The sequence below is a fragment of the Penicillium canariense genome (genome assembly GCF_028826845.1).
Source record: "Penicillium canariense strain IBT 26290 chromosome Unknown utg000003l_segment0_segment0, whole genome shotgun sequence".
NCBI classification, from domain to species: domain Eukaryota; kingdom Fungi; phylum Ascomycota; class Eurotiomycetes; order Eurotiales; family Aspergillaceae; genus Penicillium; species Penicillium canariense.
Genome location: NW_026622730.1, coordinates 970,684 through 989,413, shown reverse-complemented (window position 1 = coordinate 989,413; position 18,730 = coordinate 970,684). Strand labels below are relative to the sequence as shown.

General features: G+C 51.8%; 7 protein-coding genes across 7 annotated transcripts; 4 read left to right on the top strand and 3 right to left on the bottom strand.

Annotated features, from left to right (window-relative positions):
- Nucleotides 1–37: 37 nt before the first annotated feature.
- N7482_005206 (SNAP receptor SEC22) lies at nt 38–910 on the bottom strand (the record flags this gene model as incomplete). Its single annotated transcript, XM_056687331.1, has 5 exons — nt 38–100; nt 153–558; nt 615–724; nt 776–810; nt 868–910. Coding segments are annotated over 5 exons (657 nt in total), but the record flags the coding sequence as incomplete, so codon positions are not given.
- Nucleotides 911–1,156: 246 nt separating this feature from the next.
- On the top strand, nt 1,157–2,808 carry N7482_005205 (uncharacterized protein; the record flags this gene model as incomplete). Its single annotated transcript, XM_056687330.1, has 3 exons — nt 1,157–1,279; nt 1,356–1,835; nt 1,888–2,808. 3 exons carry the CDS (start codon nt 1,157–1,159, stop codon nt 2,806–2,808), a joined length of 1,524 nt encoding a protein of 507 aa, XP_056542885.1.
- Nucleotides 2,809–4,015: 1,207 nt separating this feature from the next.
- On the bottom strand, nt 4,016–5,453 carry N7482_005204 (short chain dehydrogenase/reductase family protein; the record flags this gene model as incomplete). The annotated part of the gene is made up of 5 exons (XM_056687329.1): nt 4,016–4,582; nt 4,636–4,706; nt 4,762–4,926; nt 4,984–5,069; nt 5,179–5,453. The coding sequence occupies 5 exons, from the start codon at nt 5,451–5,453 to the stop codon at nt 4,016–4,018; spliced, it is 1,164 nt and encodes a 387-aa protein (XP_056542884.1).
- Nucleotides 5,454–5,727: 274 nt separating this feature from the next.
- On the top strand, nt 5,728–7,788 carry N7482_005203 (CLPTM1 family protein; the record flags this gene model as incomplete). The annotated part of the gene is made up of 3 exons (XM_056687328.1): nt 5,728–5,766; nt 5,843–6,895; nt 6,964–7,788. 3 exons carry the CDS (start codon nt 5,728–5,730, stop codon nt 7,786–7,788), a joined length of 1,917 nt encoding a protein of 638 aa, XP_056542883.1.
- Nucleotides 7,789–8,444: 656 nt separating this feature from the next.
- N7482_005202 (Mis6 domain protein) lies at nt 8,445–10,804 on the top strand (the record flags this gene model as incomplete). Its single annotated transcript, XM_056687327.1, has 4 exons — nt 8,445–8,460; nt 8,526–8,576; nt 8,638–9,665; nt 9,716–10,804. The coding sequence occupies 4 exons, from the start codon at nt 8,445–8,447 to the stop codon at nt 10,802–10,804; spliced, it is 2,184 nt and encodes a 727-aa protein (XP_056542882.1).
- A 169-nt stretch (nt 10,805–10,973) lies between these two features.
- Nucleotides 10,974–11,868, bottom strand: N7482_005201 (post-initiation translation factor DPC29; the record flags this gene model as incomplete). The annotated part of the gene is made up of 2 exons (XM_056687326.1): nt 10,974–11,596; nt 11,646–11,868. The coding sequence occupies 2 exons, from the start codon at nt 11,866–11,868 to the stop codon at nt 10,974–10,976; spliced, it is 846 nt and encodes a 281-aa protein (XP_056542881.1).
- A 210-nt stretch (nt 11,869–12,078) lies between these two features.
- On the top strand, nt 12,079–18,398 carry N7482_005200 (AP-1 complex accessory protein LAA1; the record flags this gene model as incomplete). The annotated part of the gene is made up of 3 exons (XM_056687325.1): nt 12,079–14,889; nt 14,948–16,756; nt 16,812–18,398. The coding sequence occupies 3 exons, from the start codon at nt 12,079–12,081 to the stop codon at nt 18,396–18,398; spliced, it is 6,207 nt and encodes a 2,068-aa protein (XP_056542880.1).
- Nucleotides 18,399–18,730: the final 332 nt, after the last annotated feature.

Here is an 18,730-nt window from a genome sequence, read left to right as displayed (position 1 = left end):
GGTCAAGATGGAAAAGAAGTTCGAACAGCAAGGGCGCTCAGAAGAACCGCCACCAGAGCAAAATGAGCACGACAAACCCGACGCCGGCGAAAGGCCCGTACTGCGACACGATTAGCTATGGGATCATCCATACGAGCCTGAGATTATCTGACCTGCTTCACCAACAATTCCCAGTTGATGCGCACCGCTGCCTTTCGATACTTCTTACTATCCTCCCGCAGTCGACCGGACAGCTCGCCCATCCGCTCCAAGCTGTCACCACGATAGAGCAGGTCCTCGATGTTCTTAGTCATGACCTTGGTAACATCGCGCAGCTCGTCGTTCAACTTGTCCAGATTTTGCGAGGCACGGCTGTCCTGGTACAACTTCTTTGTGCGCTGAATGAAGGTATCGAACTCAACAAAGGCATAAGGGCGGAGAGTGGGAGAGAGGTATTGTGATTGGGTGTAGGTGGTGGTGAATTCGGAGGCCAGATCAGCGAGATAAGTGAAGGCGAGTTTGCGGGGGTAGGAGCGGTCGCAGATGCAGAGGAAGCAGACGTCGTCTTGGATTGTGTAGCTATACACTCGGTTAGATATCAAATCAATTTGACAACGCGATGCATGCCCACTCACTGGAGATTGTATTGACCAGACTCAATGCTAGCCTGCGGTGCGGAGTTGCGGTTCAACCGCCGGAAAATCATCTTGGCCTGGCTCTTGATTTCAGAGAGCTCAGACTCAGCCTGCAGGAGCGATTAGTCCAGGACCATCGTGAAGTATCAGTGCACTCTCACCTGCTCGTCATCCACCGAGGCAGCCAGCATAAGGCCTAGCACACACCATTAGCATTGAAGGAACATTGCATGAGACTGTGATCTTCATGTACCATCAAGCCGTGCAATCTGTGTTGATCTAACCATTTTGAAAACCGCTGGAATGTGTAGGAGCAGCAGAATCCCTCTTGTTTAGTCTGGAAACGCCGCGGTCAATCGGCCAGAATGGCCCGTATGGGAAGGGCGGTAACATGCGGCAGAAGAGGGCCCTCTTCGCGGTGAGCTGCGCGACGATCGCTGAACTGTGTTGATTGAACCGGACTGATCCCCACATTTGTATCCAGGCGTGCTACCGCTGCTGGCGCTGGCTATGCCAATGTAGCAGAACGCAGGGATCTGGAAATGTCTTCTCCAGCAGTGACTCCGCCGAAACGAACTCCCAGAAAGGCGGCGCCTCGGGGCAAGTGGAGCGAAGAGCAGCTGTTGACGAGCGATAAGTCGGTGCTTATCGACGCGGACTTGGTGGTATGGCCTCACCCCCCATTCAATCTGCGAGACCAAGAAACGCCAAAGCTAATAATTTACTTTCGCAAATGCACAGAAGCTTCTGGCGAGACCCGAAGCTTGGAACATTCTGGAGGAAGATGAGAAACGGGAGATTCTAGCTCTCCTCCCCGCGGATACCCACTCGGAATCGGAGCTCCCACCCGACGACCCCAATGCGAAGATACCCCCACTCCCCGATTCATTTGTTCGATACTCCAATAACTGGCGTGATGGGATTCGTCAGTTCCAACTTGATCTCCAGAATGGCCGTTACGACCCAGAATGGCTACGTCAAGCTGAAAATGCGCGACGGCAGCGAGAGAACGGCGACTTTGATTCCTTTAAGGAGCGGGAATTCGAGCAATTCTGGGGACAGAAGCAGAAGACCAGCATGACTCTGATCTCCGGAGAAAGTGCAAAAATCAAGCTCACTCAACTTATTCGGACTGGCGTTTTCCTAGTCGGCGATGTCTGGCGGTTCGGTTACGTATATGGCAAGGGACCCGACCGGATTATTATTGACAAGGAAGTCAGGGTATGGCTAATCTTACCCTGCTGTGAGAAACTGATAAACTAACAACCGGCAGATACACGAAATAAATGGCTCAAAGATGACGTTTGTAATTCCTGCCGGTCAGCGGGTCTTTCTGGTGAATCACTCGCATTTAGAGCAGGACCTGATTGAAGAACCTGGAACGAAAGAGAGCCCGGCGGAGAAGGTGGTTCCGGTAAAGGAAGAACTTCAAGCTACGGATGAGGTACGGGGACCTGAGGCTCCGAAAGAAGGAAGCAAGGATGACGGGCCTAGTGAAGAGCTTGTCGATACTGGAAGGCTGGAAGTGGCCACCAAAGCGGAGGGCGAAGGCTACTATGGGAACGACTCTGTCCAGGTTGTCATCGTCAGCCCACGGCATCCAGACTCCACGGGAAAGGCATCTAAGCGCCCAACGCCGCTCCCGGCCATTGAGCCTCCCGCGAAACGGAAGCGCGGTCGGCCTCGCAAGATACCGGCACCGGCACCAGCACCAGCACCAGCACTAGAGTCTGAGCCTGACCCCGAACCCGAGCCCGAAGAACAAAATCATGTCGGCAGCGATACTGCTCTAGCATCTATGGGAACACTATCAGTAGAAATCACCAAGCCTGCGCCTAGTCCGGCAGCAGAACTTCTGCCTGCTACCAACAACGTTGCCATGGACGCGACCCCAAGTCCGAACGAGGCAGAGCCCGACCAAGGCGACCCATCATCATCACCACTATCCGAGCCACCTACATCGCTTACAACGTCTCCACCCAAAGCCCAGCCGACGGCTGATGAGCCGGACGAAATCATTGTACCTGACATTTCGTCGCCTATGGTATTGGTTCATAAGATCCTCCAGATCGATGGCCGCAGACCAGATGGCCGTACATCCAATTCTTGGAAAGAAATTCGCTGCTATCGCAAGAACCAGGATATGGGTAGTCTCTGGGATGTGAGACAAACTTGGTTTTCCAAGCAGAATTGAACATGCGCCTCTTGAAGGAGGAGACCATTAGATGAGATCGGGGAGATTTGGGTACTTTTTGTACTACGAAAAGGTGCCTGATGCATAGTGTACAATAGGTTTCGGATCTGCAGCGGGAATCAAAGGAGTTACCCTCTGCAGATGTGGATAATGGAATGGTTTCATTGAATCATAACTGCTAATACCAAACGATATGACCTTCCATCAGACTTCCATTATAGTTTATATGGTTTGTGCAGTGCTGAGCATCACTGCAAAATATTTCCCTGCCGAGGATAACATCCTTCTTCATCGCCTAGCTACAGGTCTATTCGGATACAAAGTTAATCTGGATCCTTGCAACAAGACCACCCATAGACCGAGCAGGAACACTCACGCATAGCCCCAAAGTGGTCCGTATCTTGTACAGTTCCCGATGCTCCTTGATCTTGATTTTTCCACAGATCTTTAATCAATTTAGTATTCCAAGTTTGAGTGTTGATATCCCGCAGGACTGAAAGCTCACATTGCACTTTAACCCACAAACACATGCAGTATAAGGATTTCCAACTCTTTGAATCCCGCATGTTTCACAGTCGTTTTGGCTGGTGGTTGGCTCTTCCTTGGGTCGCGCTATTGGGATTGGCTGGGTCATTTTTACTTCAGAAGAGAGTGTGTGGGAAAATATAAAAGATGTTTCGGCTGATCAATACGCTTGAGAATGATAACTTATACGTATGCAAATTGGACCAAATGCATGAGCCAGTGCTGCGGTATTTATGATGATAGTGTCACTTTCACCCGGGTTGACTAGAAGAGCCTCATGATTTCACCTCGCATATCTTAGCTTCAACTACTTTTGAACCAAGCCAAAACAATTCTGTACAGAGCGTTCATTGGCCGTGGGAAATCTGCTGAAGCTGTGTACTTTGTCTTCTATTGGTGTGTTGCACCCTCAGCTGACCAACTAAAGCAAACCGCAGACTGCCAACACATCGGGTCCAGGGTGTCTGGGGTGCACTGACAACTTTACTACGATATAGTGTGCTCACTATATGCAGCCCGGCGTAAAGGGATATAGAGACTCGGCAAGCGCGTTGCTCGTAAATGATAAGATAAACCCGGGCTAAGGTCAAGGAGTGTCTTGGGGACAGAATTTCCGAAATCATGATGTCAGCGTATGGCCGCAAGTTATAATTATATTTGCTGAGTGTACATATTCAACTCCTCAGAAAGGTGTTTGATTTATCGCTCCTATGGGAGGCACAGGTTCCGCATCAGCTGCCACGTCAACAGCGAAGCTGGCTTGAATAAAGTCTTCAAGCTCTTCGCTCACAGTTTTCAACTTCTCCTTGACGCTGGCGACGCCCTCTTGCCCGACAATATGGCGGGATGGAGGATTCTCATGGCCGCCAATAGATGTGATGGCGTAAACTGTTTCGGAGACTAGGACTTCCAGATGTGCGGAACTAAGTGGTGGATGCATGGAGACAATCTCCGGCTTCGAGAATGGTCCATTCTCGATGGAGCTCACGCGTGTGTTCTCTTGTTGATCATTGGGGCGAACAGCCGCAGTAGTGTTGCCGGATACACCACCCTCAGAAACGGCATCGGGGAGTCGGGGAACAAGATGATTGAGAATACCGCGGAAGAGGGGTGCGTTGTTATTTGCAGGCGAATACGCCGGAAAGATTGGTGGGACGCTGGTGACTAAATTTGTGAGGATGCCGATCTCGATGCTGCATTGGACAATGGTGAGTTTGACGTTGAATGGCGCAATCTCGAATGCCAGGCTCTGGTAGACAATATTAGTGACTCTTGCTGCAAAAATTATGCAGGGCGGCTCACATCGCAGAATCCCTCAAGGGCCCAGCCAGCTGCGCAGTACATTCCAAGTCCGGGAGTCCCAATGTGTGCCGCTAATAACTTGTCAGGAACGCCGTCACATATGAATCGCTTCTCGGGATATCTTACTGATCCCTGACAGTATCATAATATGGCCAGAACTCTCTCTTCTCATATGGGGCAGTGCGGCTTTGATTATATTTAGAGGTCCGAAATAGTTGACCTCGAATTGATCGCGAACGAGGTTCAAGGTGTGCTGAGAGGCAGACAGCTCTTCGACGGTTCCGATCAGGGCTGGAAATGGAGGTCAGTGACATACAGAACCTCTCATAAAGGATTCCCAAGTATTACCTTGGCTGGTGCAGCATAAGAGGATATCCACCCGACCAAATGTCGCGACTGCTTGCGCGAAGACTGCCTGGCATTCGCCCATCATCCTGTGTCGCAGAAGCTTGTTAGTCTTTGTTGTTTGCTTTTATGACCCATCCATTCGGCTGAGCTGCCAGCGATATATATGGAGTTAGAGCTGTAGGCAGCCGTGCGCACCTTATGTCCAAGGGCACTGCCTTCATTCGTTGCTTCCATCCTTCGTCGTGATGTTCCTCCACCTCAGTTAGAAAAGCGTCGAAACCATCCCGGCGCCGCTCATCACGATCCAGAATAGAGTGTGCAAGCCCAAGAAGTACGTAGTCGCCATGCGCAAGGATCTGCCGCGCGACCGAGATGCCAATGGGCGAATCCCCCGCAGTGATCAGCCATACTCGCGGCTCACTATGCGACGGGAATTGCGAGCGGGAATCGAGAGAAGGATGGTTGTCCATGGATGGGGTCAGCTCCAGCGCTTGAGCGCGATATCCATTGCGCGATCACGAAAGGTCAGCGACAAGTTCGCGGTGGATGTAGAGAGATGTAGAGAGCTGGGAAGTTCAGTCGGCGCTTCTCCGGTCAATTGCGGAGTTGGAGGGGGAAACCGATTAGAATGCCAAGCCCGCACGCCTAATGTTCCCTTAGTCCAGCGGGTTCGACCAAGGGCTAGCCTTCTGGTCGCGCTGGCCTCTTCTTTTCTCTTCTCTAGCCATCTCCCGACATCGCATCATGCCTGAACAGCGGCCACGCAGAGAGGAGGAGTCGAGCGTATGTGGTTCTGTTGTCGCCGAGTTAGGGTGGGAGCTCAATCGCCCCTTTCGAGCTGACTGACAATCATCTCTAGTTCGGCTTCAAGGGTGCCCTCCAGGGTCTCGGAATCTTCTTGCTGGTACAATTTGTAATTGGACAATTCTTCAACAAGCAGCAGAATGCGGCATCCACCGTCAAGTCGGGCAACACCGCGTTTGCGGATCGCGTTGACCCCAGCGAAGTCGCCGACTACAGCGCCCTCCCGGACCTCATCTCTCCGATCTGGCCATCCGACAGCGCCATCGATATCAGCATCTATGTGACCCCGTCGATCATTGTGCCCTCCTTGAAGGCCAAGGATAGCGTGCTTGTTATGCAGGAGAAGAACTTCACGCTGGGCAACTATAGCGACACCCGTGTGATCGAGACAACTCTTAAGCTCCCGAAGCAGGTTCAGCAGAATGGAACACTCTTCGCGCACTTTTTTGTGGCCCGCTCGGGACACCAGCTGGACCCTGCTGCTAAGGATTATAACTCTGCCGACGCAGTCCACTTTCTGCGCCCCATGAACCAGTACCTCGCCAAGAAGAAGACCAAGAAGCTGAAGAATCTCCTGGCCGCTTCCGAGGTAGTGGAAGAAGAGGTGGTGGATGATACCCCAGACGTGCAGACGGTCTCCTACTACCATCCTAACTTCACCCTCTCCGTCATCCCCGACTCTGGGACCCAGAGGTTCTCTCAGATGCACCCGGCAGTTCGCCAGTATGTGCAGCTGGAGCGCACCGGTGCCCGAGACGAGTCTGGCAAGAACGGCTGGTACTACCCCATCCTGTTCCTCAATACTTTCTGGCAGTTGAAGACTCATATGACTGAGCTGAACTCCACTGTCACGGAGGTCCCCCTGCGCATTACCCTCAACAATCTGTCCAACTGGAAATTCAGCATGCTCAGCAGTATTGATGAGGGCTCCAAGCAGAGTGCGCGCCAGGCTGCGTACGGTGGCCCCGTACCTGGTGGCGGTGATGGCTCTGAGTGGGAGATGGTCAAGGAGGTTCTGTTGGACACCAACATCTATCTCCTGGGAACCACTGCTATCGTTACCATCTTGCACATGCTTTTCGAGACCCTGGCGTTCAAAAACGACATTGTAAGTCTTGTATCCTTGCGAAATGTAGCATTACTGTACCGGATTTGCTAACGTGGAGCTGCAATCAGGCTCACTGGCGTAAGAAGAAGGATAATGTCGGCACCTCTGTTCGTACCATTCTGGCAAATGTTTTCATGCAGGCAGTTATCTTCCTTTACCTCATGGACAACAGCGAGAACACATCATGGATGATTCTGGCTAGTCAAGGTTTCGGCATTCTCCTCGAAGCCTGGAAGGTCACAAAGACCGTCGACGTTCGCCTGCGTCCTCCGCCCGCCAACTCCTTCTTTTCCTTCTTGCCCTATGTCATCGTTTTCGAGGATAAGCACAAGCTGAGCGAGACCGAGAAGAAGACTCAAGAGTATGACGAGATTGCGTTCCGTTACCTGTACATTGTGGCGGTGCCTCTTCTTCTCGCCTACGCCGGATACAGCCTGATGTACAACACCCACAAATCCTGGTACTCTTACATCATCCAAACCCTTGTCGGCAGTGTCTACGCCTATGGGTTCCTGATGATGGTTCCCAGCCTGTACATCAACTACCGCCTGAAGTCTGTTGCCCACATGCCGGGCAAGGCGATGGCCTATAAGTTCCTCAACACCTTCATCGACGACCTCTTCGCCTTTACCGTTAAGATGCCATGGCTCCACCGATTGGCCACTCTTCGCGACGATGTCATCTTCTTCATCTGGCTCTACCAGGGCTGGAAGTACAAGGTTGACTATAAGCGTATCAACGAGTTTGGACAGGGAGGCGACAGTGACGAGGAGGAAGAGTCCATCTCTGCCGCTAAGTCTGAGCAGAACGAGAAGGAGCAGACAGTGGCTTCTCAGACGTCCGCTAAGGTCGACAGCAACTCGTCTACTCGCCAGAGGAAGTCCAAGAAATGAGCGCCCCTTTGGCGCCCTCGGGATCTGTGATGTCTGTTGCGGGGAGCCATGTTTAATTTCGTGGCCGGGCTTCTCAAATATCTCCTTATTCTGCATTAGCCTGGCTCGCAAGAATCGGCCCTACTATCCCTTGATGATGTTGGGAATATCTCAATGAATCTCCGAATCTTTGGATGAAATCCCTCCTTTCACAGTAGAGTGGAGGCTTGGAATCTAGTCTCCTTCCAGCACACATCGATTAAATGATAGAAATTGAATCAGACAAATTTATCGTACGAGTTTACCTTAAATTACAACCCAAGAAGCTGTAGTTGGAAGACCAAAGCAAAAAGTCCAATTGCTCACAATGCCGTTGGCGGGCCCTTGTTATGGTTGCCAGATCGGGTTTAAGCCGGTTTCGCTCTTGCACGCACCCACGTTCTACTTTCTATGCAGTTCGCGAGCATCCGTCAATTCAAGCCCCAGGTTGTTTCTGCCTCTCAATTGCGACCGTGATTTTGGGACTTTTTGCACGTTGTGCTCCATCACCACTATTTGGGTATCGATAACCCGCGTCGCTGCGCAAGTCCGACGCGCCGGGCTCGAGGGTATGATCGTATCGCCTTCGATTAGGCGCGGAACAAACCCAGCGAGACATAGAGACTGTCATTCTTCAAATGGACATCGACACAGGTATAGTTGCAACTTGCCTTTGCCAAATGATCTATGGGTTCAGACAGGACTGACAATTGGATTAGACAATGGCCAGTCCGGCCGCTTGGTCGATGCGCTCGAGCATCTGGAAGCTGGTTAGAAACATCGAACAAAAAATTTGTTTCCAACCCCAAACCTCGCTAACCAACAAAATAGTCGCTTTTGTACCCCTCAAGCAACGGTATACTGATGCTAGCCAGCTGGCCAAGACAATTGCATCGGACGCGTATGGGAACGGCATTCCACAAGTTGCGCTGGGCCGCCTGCTGAAGATCCTCACGGCAAAAAACCACCTTGACCAGGGAACCATCACAACTCTGGTCAAGAATTTGTACCCGCAAGTGCGAATTGCCTCCAAGCATGTCACGCAGGTTGTCTGTGGTCTGGGGCCAAGCAAATCCAAACCAAGCCCCGCGACGCAGGCCTTGCTTGTTCGCTGGCTGATCATGGCATATGACATCCTCGAAGACCGCACGCACCTTGGCAAGCTGTATGCCGTGCTGTTCAATCATTTGGACATGATTAGCTTGCGCAAGCCGCTATGCCACCTGCTTTCCATGGTTACCCGACGGAAGCATGTGAAGTCTTTTCGCATTCAGGCTCTGATGGAGCTGATTCGGCATGCGGGCGGAGAGGAGAAAGAACTGATGAGCTTGCTGAAGATTTTTAAGAACTACTATCCGGAAATTATCATCGGAGATCTCGGTGGCTCGCGAAGAACGGCTCTGTTCTTCAAGCACCCTGACCCTGAATGGTCGAGCCATGCGAAACTTTTGCAGGACCAGAATATGGAGAGGACCCAAGCGACGCAACAATCTAGTTACCAAGTTGTGCATCGGGGTATGGCGAAGCGTAGCAGAATTGAAGTGGTCATCCCGATTTTACAGACCTCAAGAGTGTCAAACAAGCACACGTCTCTCGAGGAGATTCGTGACATCGAGCATTTTGTCGATAAGCTTGACACAATTGAGCTGCCGAACCAGATTATCTCGACCCTGGGTGATGCGATGGCCCAGAAATATCTTCATCTGGTTCAGTCTGAAGTCGCGAACGACCGTCTTGATGAGTGGCTGAAAGGCTTCTTGCAGGATAAGCTGGGGCAGATTCACGAATATGACGAGGACGAGCCGGAAATGCTGTCTTACGTCCTAAGTTATCTTGACGGGTACACGTCTTTTACCAAGGTAAGACATTTCAACTTGGCTGTTGTGATCAGATTTCTGACGGAGTATAGGCTCTTCTACCATCCGTTCGCGCTTTCCTGGAGTCGTACCTTTCGGTCTGGAATGGCCGGGATAATCGCGATCAAGTCCTGCGACTACTCCAGTATCTTCCGATTGAATCCTACGCGGTCCTTCGAGACACGATTTTCTCTCCGCTGGAGTCTGCCATGTTGGACAGCGCTGTTAGCTCCAGAATAGCGCTGCTTAACTTCTATTCAGCATTGATCACCGAATGGGGCGTCAGGCTCCGAATGCAACCATCGATTTCAGCGGAATCGTTTCCCTCGAGCAAAGTCATCGAACACGCAGAGCTGCTAGCTTCCTCACTTCAAGAGCTTGTACCTGCCGCTGAAGGAAGCGACAAACACGCCTCGCCGATAATATTGTCAGTTTTACAATTCTACCAGTCTCTCGCGAATCTATACTCTCATGCAGCTATGAACGCCAGTATTCGACTGACAGTCCCCCTTTCCCCATCGGTCTATTCCATTGCTTTTACGCCAAGCATTTCCGTGATTTCAGCTCTCCATTCAATATTGGCCAGCTACAAGTCCTCGTTCGAGGCATCTCTTACATCCGATGTGATCAAGCCACAAAACCCTCCCGAGCCACTTTATCGAACTGAACTGGTGAATCAATTCAATGGCTACGTCATGGACATGTGCAACCTGGTTTGGCGGAATCGAGCTCTGAATACAGAGGACCCAAATGCACAAGGATGCCTTGTACCGGCATCGAGCACCACTGCCCTCACAGAGTACGTTCGCAGCGTGAACGAGGCTGCTCGGCACTATGACCGCGAGAGTGCCTTCAGTGTTACTCTGGCTTCGATATTCTCTCTTAGTCACCATGCTGCGTTTGCTAATCTGTCAGCCGCATGCTTTGCTGAAGTGGAGGAGGACCAAAACATCGCGGATCACCGTCCGAGGCTGAGAAAGCCGGCTACACAAAAGGCATTGCAAGCTTTGGAGAAGGATGGTGGCGCCAAAATTACTTGGCAGGAATACCGGGTCCACATGTTGGACTGGTTGGACGGCTTGGGGAGTCGAGGGACCAGCAAACTGATGAGGAGTACTATGAAGGCTTTACGGAAAGAATGAGAGGTCAAGGAGACAAGGCCAGAGGATATGAATAGTTATGAAGAATGTTGTGTGATCATTTTCTCCAAAGAACGCCCTTGAAATGCCTGGTATCTCTATACAGATATGGTACATAGTTTGCCAGTCTGATTCCAGTGTCAATTGCCTGGACAGACATGTGTAAAAGTCTTCAGAATTTCTCCGTGGCATTCAAGTAGATATCCTGAACGCTGGGATCATCGCGCAAGGAACTCAGAAGATCTTCGAGAACCTTGATCTGCTCTTCGTCCTGTACCTTGACCAGAGTTTCCTGGTTAGGGTCCCAGAACATCTCAAGCTCTTCGATCGTCAACCCAGATAGTTTTGCAAATGTCTCCCCAACACTTTTTGTTTCAGAGGGATCGGTGAACAAAACTAGCCGGCCATTGTCGTCCGTATTGATATCCGTGGCGCCAGCCTCAATGGCCTGATCCAGAAAATCGTCCGCATTTACATCTCTCTTCTCCAAAGCCACTCGCCCTTTCTTTTCAAAAAGGAATGTTGTTGGTGTCACTGTCCCTCCGCCGTTCTTGATCAAGTGTCGAATGTCTTGTAGAACGCGGGCTTTCTGATCGGTCTGGCACTCGACCACTGCGGCCACACCCCCAGGGAGCATCGCTTCAATCGTGAGCGACTCCAAAGCTTGACCGGTCAAACTGAGTCCTTGACCACGCGCGATGGCCGCTTCGATGATATTTTTGGGAATTGAGGCTCGCTTCGCATTCGACAGTGCGAGCGTCAGACGGGGGTTGTACTTTGGATCGGCGCCCCATACTACCAGTAGAGAAGTGTTAGCACGAATCCCGACCGCAAAGATATATACAGATGACTGGGTGCATGCATTGTGTAGCGCTGGCAATTTCCTTGCTCACCATCTGGCGTTCCTTGCTCTTCGCCTTGTCGTTTTTGGCCTTGTCATGTTTGATGGTCGCCCACTTGCTATGCCCAGACAGTAAGGACGCAGGAGTGCTGAATGTGCGGCATGTATGGAATATCGAGCCCACGCGAGGCTGGTGCAGGAGGCTCCTGTGTAATTGGAGTGCCATCTTGGTCTCCTCAATCTTTTGCGCACGTCCGGGGCCGCAGCGGCATCTATACATGCCACCCGCGGGCCGACAGTTTCTCCGACCTCCGCGGACGGTGAGGCCACACGATAAGGGGAGCGGGCCGTTGTTGACTGTGTTGCTTGTTACTGTCTACTTCCTTCTCTCCTTCCACTCTGATGGGGATATAATTGTCCTCCCACCTTTTACCCAATGTCTGCCTCCGAACCCGCCCCCGCATTCACATCTCCCGAAACTGCGGCGCCGGAGTTGGATGTTCCCAAGCTCCATGCACTTCCCTCCGAGCAACAGGACCTTTACCTGCTCACCTTTACCTCTGATTTAGTGCAGTACATATCCGGCCTCGATGCGGTGCAGGTCTCCGCACAGCAAAAATCCCTCAAGCAGGAACTGTTCAAAATCCTGACCCTCTCCTCCCCGACCCTCACGCGAGTCCTCCGCAACAACCTGGGACGATGCTTCGGTGCGATTCTGGCGAAAGGCGATCGCGGGATCCTCTTCGAGACGATCACCGCTCTGCTAGGGATATTGAATGCTAGTAAGAGCGAGGCTGAACTGAAGACCAAGTTCGCAGCCGTGCATTGTCTGGGCGAGGTGTTTGCGACCGCTGGCGAGAGCGCATTCATGCAGTCAAATGTTGCGATTGCGGGCACACTCAAGTTGTTCAAGTCAGCCAGCAGTCATACTGGCTTGCGCGGTGTTATATTCTCTGTGCTGCGCAAGATCGTTGTGGGAATTGGGGTCCCAATCGACGAGTCAGTCGCGCGGGACATCTGGAAGCAGGCGCGGAATGCGGCGACGGGCGACAAGTCGACTTCGGTCCAGGTCCACGCGTGTCGTTGCATGGAACAACTGATTAATACGACACCCTTTTTCGACAATACGAACGACTTCGACAACTTGAAAACTACCATATGGAAGGCAATTGATAGTCCGACTGCACAAGTTCGCCATGCCGCGGCTGCTGTCCTCGGGCGAGCGCTTGTCAAGCTACACGTCAGCGAGACGTATGTCATTGCAGCGCCCAAACCGAAGGCAAAGAAGTCGAAGCGAATGTCCAAGATGCCAGCCCCTCGGCCGGGGGAGGAGGACGAGGACGAAATGTCCGAGTCATCTGTGGCGGCCGCCAATGCGGCTAAGAAAGACGCGCGGTTGTTCTTTCTCCTCCCCGATCTCCTACGGCAACTATCCTCCCAATACTTGAAAAGCACGACCACGAATCGCTCGCGCGCCGGAATTTGCCTATGTTATAAGTACGTGCTTCGCAATTTGGCTGATAAAACCGTGGAGGAACGGTATGGGCAAATTGCGTCGAATCTGCTCTTCGAGCTGCTGAACCACCCGACGGTCACATACAACCGGTTTCGACTCCTCATGACTCGCAAGTTTGTCAAAACCATTCTCGAGGACACCATTGGCCGCGAATTGCTTCGGGAGAACAGCCAACTGAATGCTGCTAGATGGCTTATCAATGATATCCTGAAGGATTACCCACAAGTCATCCAGGAACGCCGTGAGCCGAGCAAGTATACATTGACAAGCACTATTAGTGCTTTATCCTCTCTCATCGCGTCCCTTGGCTCTGCATTCGGCGTTCTCGCCGACAGCTGCCGTGATGCGTTGCTTCAGGTTCTCCCTCACCCAAGCTATACGGTCCAGATCCACGCAGCGCACTGCTTGCGAGGCTTTGTGCTTGCATGTCCCCATCAGCTTCTCTCATGCGTCACCATTTGCATGAACAGCTTAAACAGAGAAATTGGCCAGCTCGCCACACCAAGGCATTCTCCCCGTCGCTGCATTGGATATGCAAACGGTCTCTCCGCAATGCTCAGTACTTCCCGTCTTCAACCGCTGTATGGTGCAGTCGATGTGTTTGCTCAAATTTTCACCCAGGCAACAGATCTTCTCAAAAACAGCACCACCTCTGAGCTACGAGTTGCAAGCACCCAAGTCCAGACGGCTTGGATCTTGATTGGTGGATTGATGCCCCTTGGACCAAGTTTCGTCAAGATCCATCTCTCCCAGTTGATGCTACTCTGGAAGAATGCCCTGCCGAAGCATTTGAGCAAAGAGAACTCCGCTCAACCGAGTACGCTGGAAACAAGTTTCCTTGCTCATGTGCGAGAGTGCGCCCTGAGCGCCTTGCTGGTCTTCATGGAATTCAACAGCAAGCTTATCACCGCTGATGGTGCGAAGAGGATAGCAGGAATGCTGCAGAATACAGTAGAGTTTTTGAACGAAGTACCACGGCCCAAGTCTATGGAGGATATCTCACAGCGACTACATCCGTCTTTACAGCTTCATGACTTTACGACCATGGTCCGCCGTCGAGTTCTCCAGTGCTTCTCAAAGTTGGTCCATGTTCACCATCCTAGTCATGGCGATATCATCTTCCAGTCCAACCTTCTCAATCTCGCCATCTCTGCATTCGCCGACCCAGAAATCCAGAACCGGCCGTTGGAAAGCTCCATTGCGGGCTCAACGGGTCAATTTGATGGCCTGTGGGATCTTTGCGACAACTATGGATTTGGCGTCACTGGTCTTGCCCGGGAATACATTCGCGTCGCCCTGACTGGATCGCATGGCAACGAGAATGGTCCCGCCTGGTCTGCGATTGATTCCGCGGACCAAGCTGTTGACGACACTTTGACCTTCCCCATTTGTGAAGCTATTGAGCATGATTCGGTGCTTCTGTATAGCTTGCGCGGTGGCGATGCGCTATGTGTGGACCCACCCACCACCGGAGTTGTCAATGCAGCAATCGATCTTTTTTCGGTTGCTATTGCTCTTCATTCCCCCAAGATGCAAGAGAGCAGCGTGGAGCAAATCGCCACGTTCCTATCTTCCTCGACGCTCCAGAGGAATCCTGGGAGGAAGGCAGCATTAGTGGTCAACATTTCGGTGGCCCTTCTACATGCCTTGAAGGTTGCTGTAAAAGAGACAGACTTTGTGGCTGGAAAGCTGAACCCATCCACCGACAAGATTCTGCAAGAGCTCGTTCAGGTAGGCAACTTCTACTCTTCTCATCGAGTTGCTGGAATCAATTGCTGATATTTACTAGAAATTTGTGGTCGACACTGACCCTATCGTCCGCACCATTGGAGTTGAGGCGCTAGGACGTCTGTGTGACAGCGCTGGAAATGCATGCACTAACGCGCAAGTCAGTTGGCTTGTAGACACAATCGTCGCGAACAGGGAGCCGAATGCCCGAGCTGGCTGTGCTGCTGCTTTGGGATGCATTCATTCTCAAATCGGTGGAATGGCAGCTGGTCTGCACCTTAAGACCATTGTTGGCGTGCTCATGTCTCTTTGCAATGATCCTCATCCAGTAGTGCACTTCTGGGCTCTTGGCGGCTTAGAGAGAGTCGCGAACTCCGCTGGCTTGACCTTCTCGCCATTCGCCTCCAGCTCGTTGGGCATGCTTGCCCAGCTCTACAATGCTGACACTCACAATGAGGAAGCAGCATCATTGGCGACTTCGAACATCGAGATGTCGTTCCTGACACCAGTGGTCATCAGTCGATGCGTGGACTCATTGATCAACGTTCTCGGACCGGACTTGCAAGATGTTGCGAAAACTCGCAACCTCATTCTTACCCTGCTTCGCCAGTTCCAGTTGGAAGAAAAACCTGCCTTAGTTACGGAGAGCTCCAAGTGCTTGGATCACTTTTCTCTTTATGCGCCCAGCTTTGTGGACTTCACTGGATATGTCAAGCGCTTGCAGACCGAGCTTCGCGCAAGCAACTCCTTAATGCGAGATGTAGCTGTTCGCGGACTCAGCAACTTGATGAAAAGAGACGCCACTTCTGTCGTGCAAGCAGCGACTGAAACACTCGAGGATGATATCTGGCTTGCCTTCGACGACGCACCAGACAACCGACCTCTCAAGACAATGATCCAGGAATGGCTTCAGCAGACTGCTCTTACTGAGACTGATTTGTGGATCCACCGCTGCCACAACATCATGACAAAAACTCGTAACAAGGTGGAACCACCGCCAACAACCGCTGTCCAGGCTGTTGCACCTGATATTCCTGACGATGAAGTCGCTGGATTTGCCTCTGCAACTGCTGGTGAAGGGCAAACCGATTCCGCTAACGATGGTGTCTCCGGCCAAGAACTTTTGAAATGGCAGACGCGCAACTTTGCCATGAGCTGCCTCTATGAGCTGTTGGCAACGGTCCAAGAAGCTATTCTGCCCGACCAAACCATTCCGGCAGAATTGGCGCTACAGTCCAAGGTTGGAGACATCGTGCGAATGGCGTTCTCTGCATCCACTGCCAGTGTCATTGAGCTGCGGGTGTGGGGTCTGAAGATTATCGACCAAGTCTTGACCATGTTTGGAAAGACTCCGGACCCGGATTTCGCCGAGGCGTCCCTTTTGGAACAATACCAGGCTCAGATCGGATCTGCCCTGACACCAGCATTCGCGGCTGACTCCTCTGCGGAGCTCGCTTCTGAGGCAATCAATGTATCGGCCACATTTATCGCTACTGGTATAGTGACGAATGTGGATCGGATGGGCAGAATCCTCAAGTTCCTGGTCCTTGGTCTCGAAAACTTCGCGAAGAACCCTGACACGACTGTGATCGGCGATCTCAAGGGGTTGAACTCTAACGCACGGGTGATGGTCAAACTAGCCCTTTTCTCTGCGTGGGCTCGGCTGCAAGTCGCAAGCATGGAGCACGAGTATCTCAATCAGGTGGTTCAGCCTTATCTCGCTAGGCTTACTCCACTTTGGCTGTCTTCCCTTCAGGAGTATGCTCGTTTGCGATTTGAGCCAGATATTTCGGGTGCTTTGGGTACGAGTACACAGAGCGACGATCTGGATGAGGTTTACGCTGCACTGAATCGTGAGACATTGTTGAAGGTAAGCACCTTCTCACCTATAAAAGTTAATTCAAACACTGACTCTTGGTGCACAGTTCTACCAAGACACGTGGCTCAATCTCGTTAACGCCATTGCTGGGCTTGTTGAAAAGGATATTGACTTCGTCTTTGATGCTCTGGATGGCAGGCTCCAACTGGCCGAGGACGCAAATAAACCCGACACATCGGAAAAGAAGGGCGACGATGAGGGAGAAAAAGACAAGGATCTTCCGAATGGCGAGCCCAAGGGCAAAGGACATGACATCAACTACCGTGAAGAACCCGTTGCCTTCTTCTTTGTGCTGTTTGGTCTTGCTTTTGAAGCGCTTGTTGACCAATCAACCTTGGCCTCGCAACGGTTGCAGATTCTGCAAGCTCTCAAGCGAATCCTGAGGCCAATCATTTCTGGAAATGCCATCTATCAAGACGCGATTTTCTCGGAGACGATGGATACCTTTGACCGTCTCGTGTTGACTGAGGCCACTCCTATCCAGACCGTCATTGTTGAGATTGCACAAAATCTATCGCTGGATCACCCAGCTGCACAGAGCAACCAAGAACGGAGTGACCATCTGTCGGATGATATCGAGCAACTCTTCGAGCTAACCAGGAGCATCATCCTTGTTCTTGCTGGCATGCTTCCGAACCTCCGGGAGTCGACCCCTATGGCACGTTTTAATGTGACATCGGATGATTCTCTTGCGCTTATTCGCTTGGCGCTTGGCTCACTTGTTGACGTGGCATCGGTCTTCCCATCGATCATTCGCAATGATCTTCACGCCTGTATACTGCACATCTTCACCACTATTCTTGCCACGGGTATCTGCCAGGCAGAGGTTGTGCCGCAGGCCCTACCTATTTTCCGGCAGTTCATCCAGAGCATTACTCAATCCTCTGACATTCCAGAAGACCTTGACGTGGTTGCTTTCCAACTACGTGGCTGCCTTACTCGGTTCTTGACCATTCTCACCATTGCCCAGCGCCGAGAATCGGATTCTTCTATGCCCTGTGCTAAGAATACCCTCTTAGCTATCACTTTTCTCCTGACGACTGGTGGACATGTCCTCCCGCCCCAGGAACCCGTCATCAACTCCGTCCTTGACGAGTTGCTTGACTGCCTCCATGATGTCGGGCTCGCCACTGTTGCTGCCAGCTGCCTCCGCTCAATTCTTTCCAAGCCCGGCCCGCGCTACATGACAGACGACGTGATCGCTCGGTATCTCATTCCCCGGCTCATCGCCTTTCTCGTCAGCTGTCCAGAGGACTCTGGCGAGGTGCCTAGCGACCCCGAGAACTCGCGTTCTGTTATCGCACGCACTCTTGTGTCGTGTGTGACCAACTCGATCTTTTCGCCTGCCGCAATGCCTACCGCAACCTCGCTCGTCATGTCTGCGCTGTTGGCCCGCGCCAAACACGAGGGCCAAACGGTTCACACAGAATCTGCCGTCTATATCCTTGAGCTCGCCAAGGCAGACCAGGTCATCTTCCGGACCTTGGTGGCGAATATGAATGCAGACCAGAAATCGCTCTTAGAAGAGGTGCTCCGTAGTGTGGGTGTTGGTGCGGGGGCGTCCAAGTCGGGCGATGCGGAGGTAATCACTCAACAGGCCGCGCCGACTATCGCCCTGCGCATGGATTTCTAAGACTCCCAGCCGATTTCAACTCGGTGGGACATGCTCTGTGTTGTGCACAGCTGAGATCTGAAATGATGTTATGCATAGCGTGACCGAACTTTATATACTTTGAATGATGACTCCGCCCTCTGAGCACGATGAAATAGATTCTTATACTATTTTTTGCTTCGTTCAAACTTAATTTTCCATATAGTGACCCATATAGCAAACTCCATGGTTGCATTTGGAGCTGCTGCAAATGTCTTTTAACCTGGAGCAGGAAGGTATACAAGAGAGTGTACTTAATTCAGTCTTCTCGTCCTCCGCATGAGGAAGTTCGGGGCGCGCTTATCTTATCCACA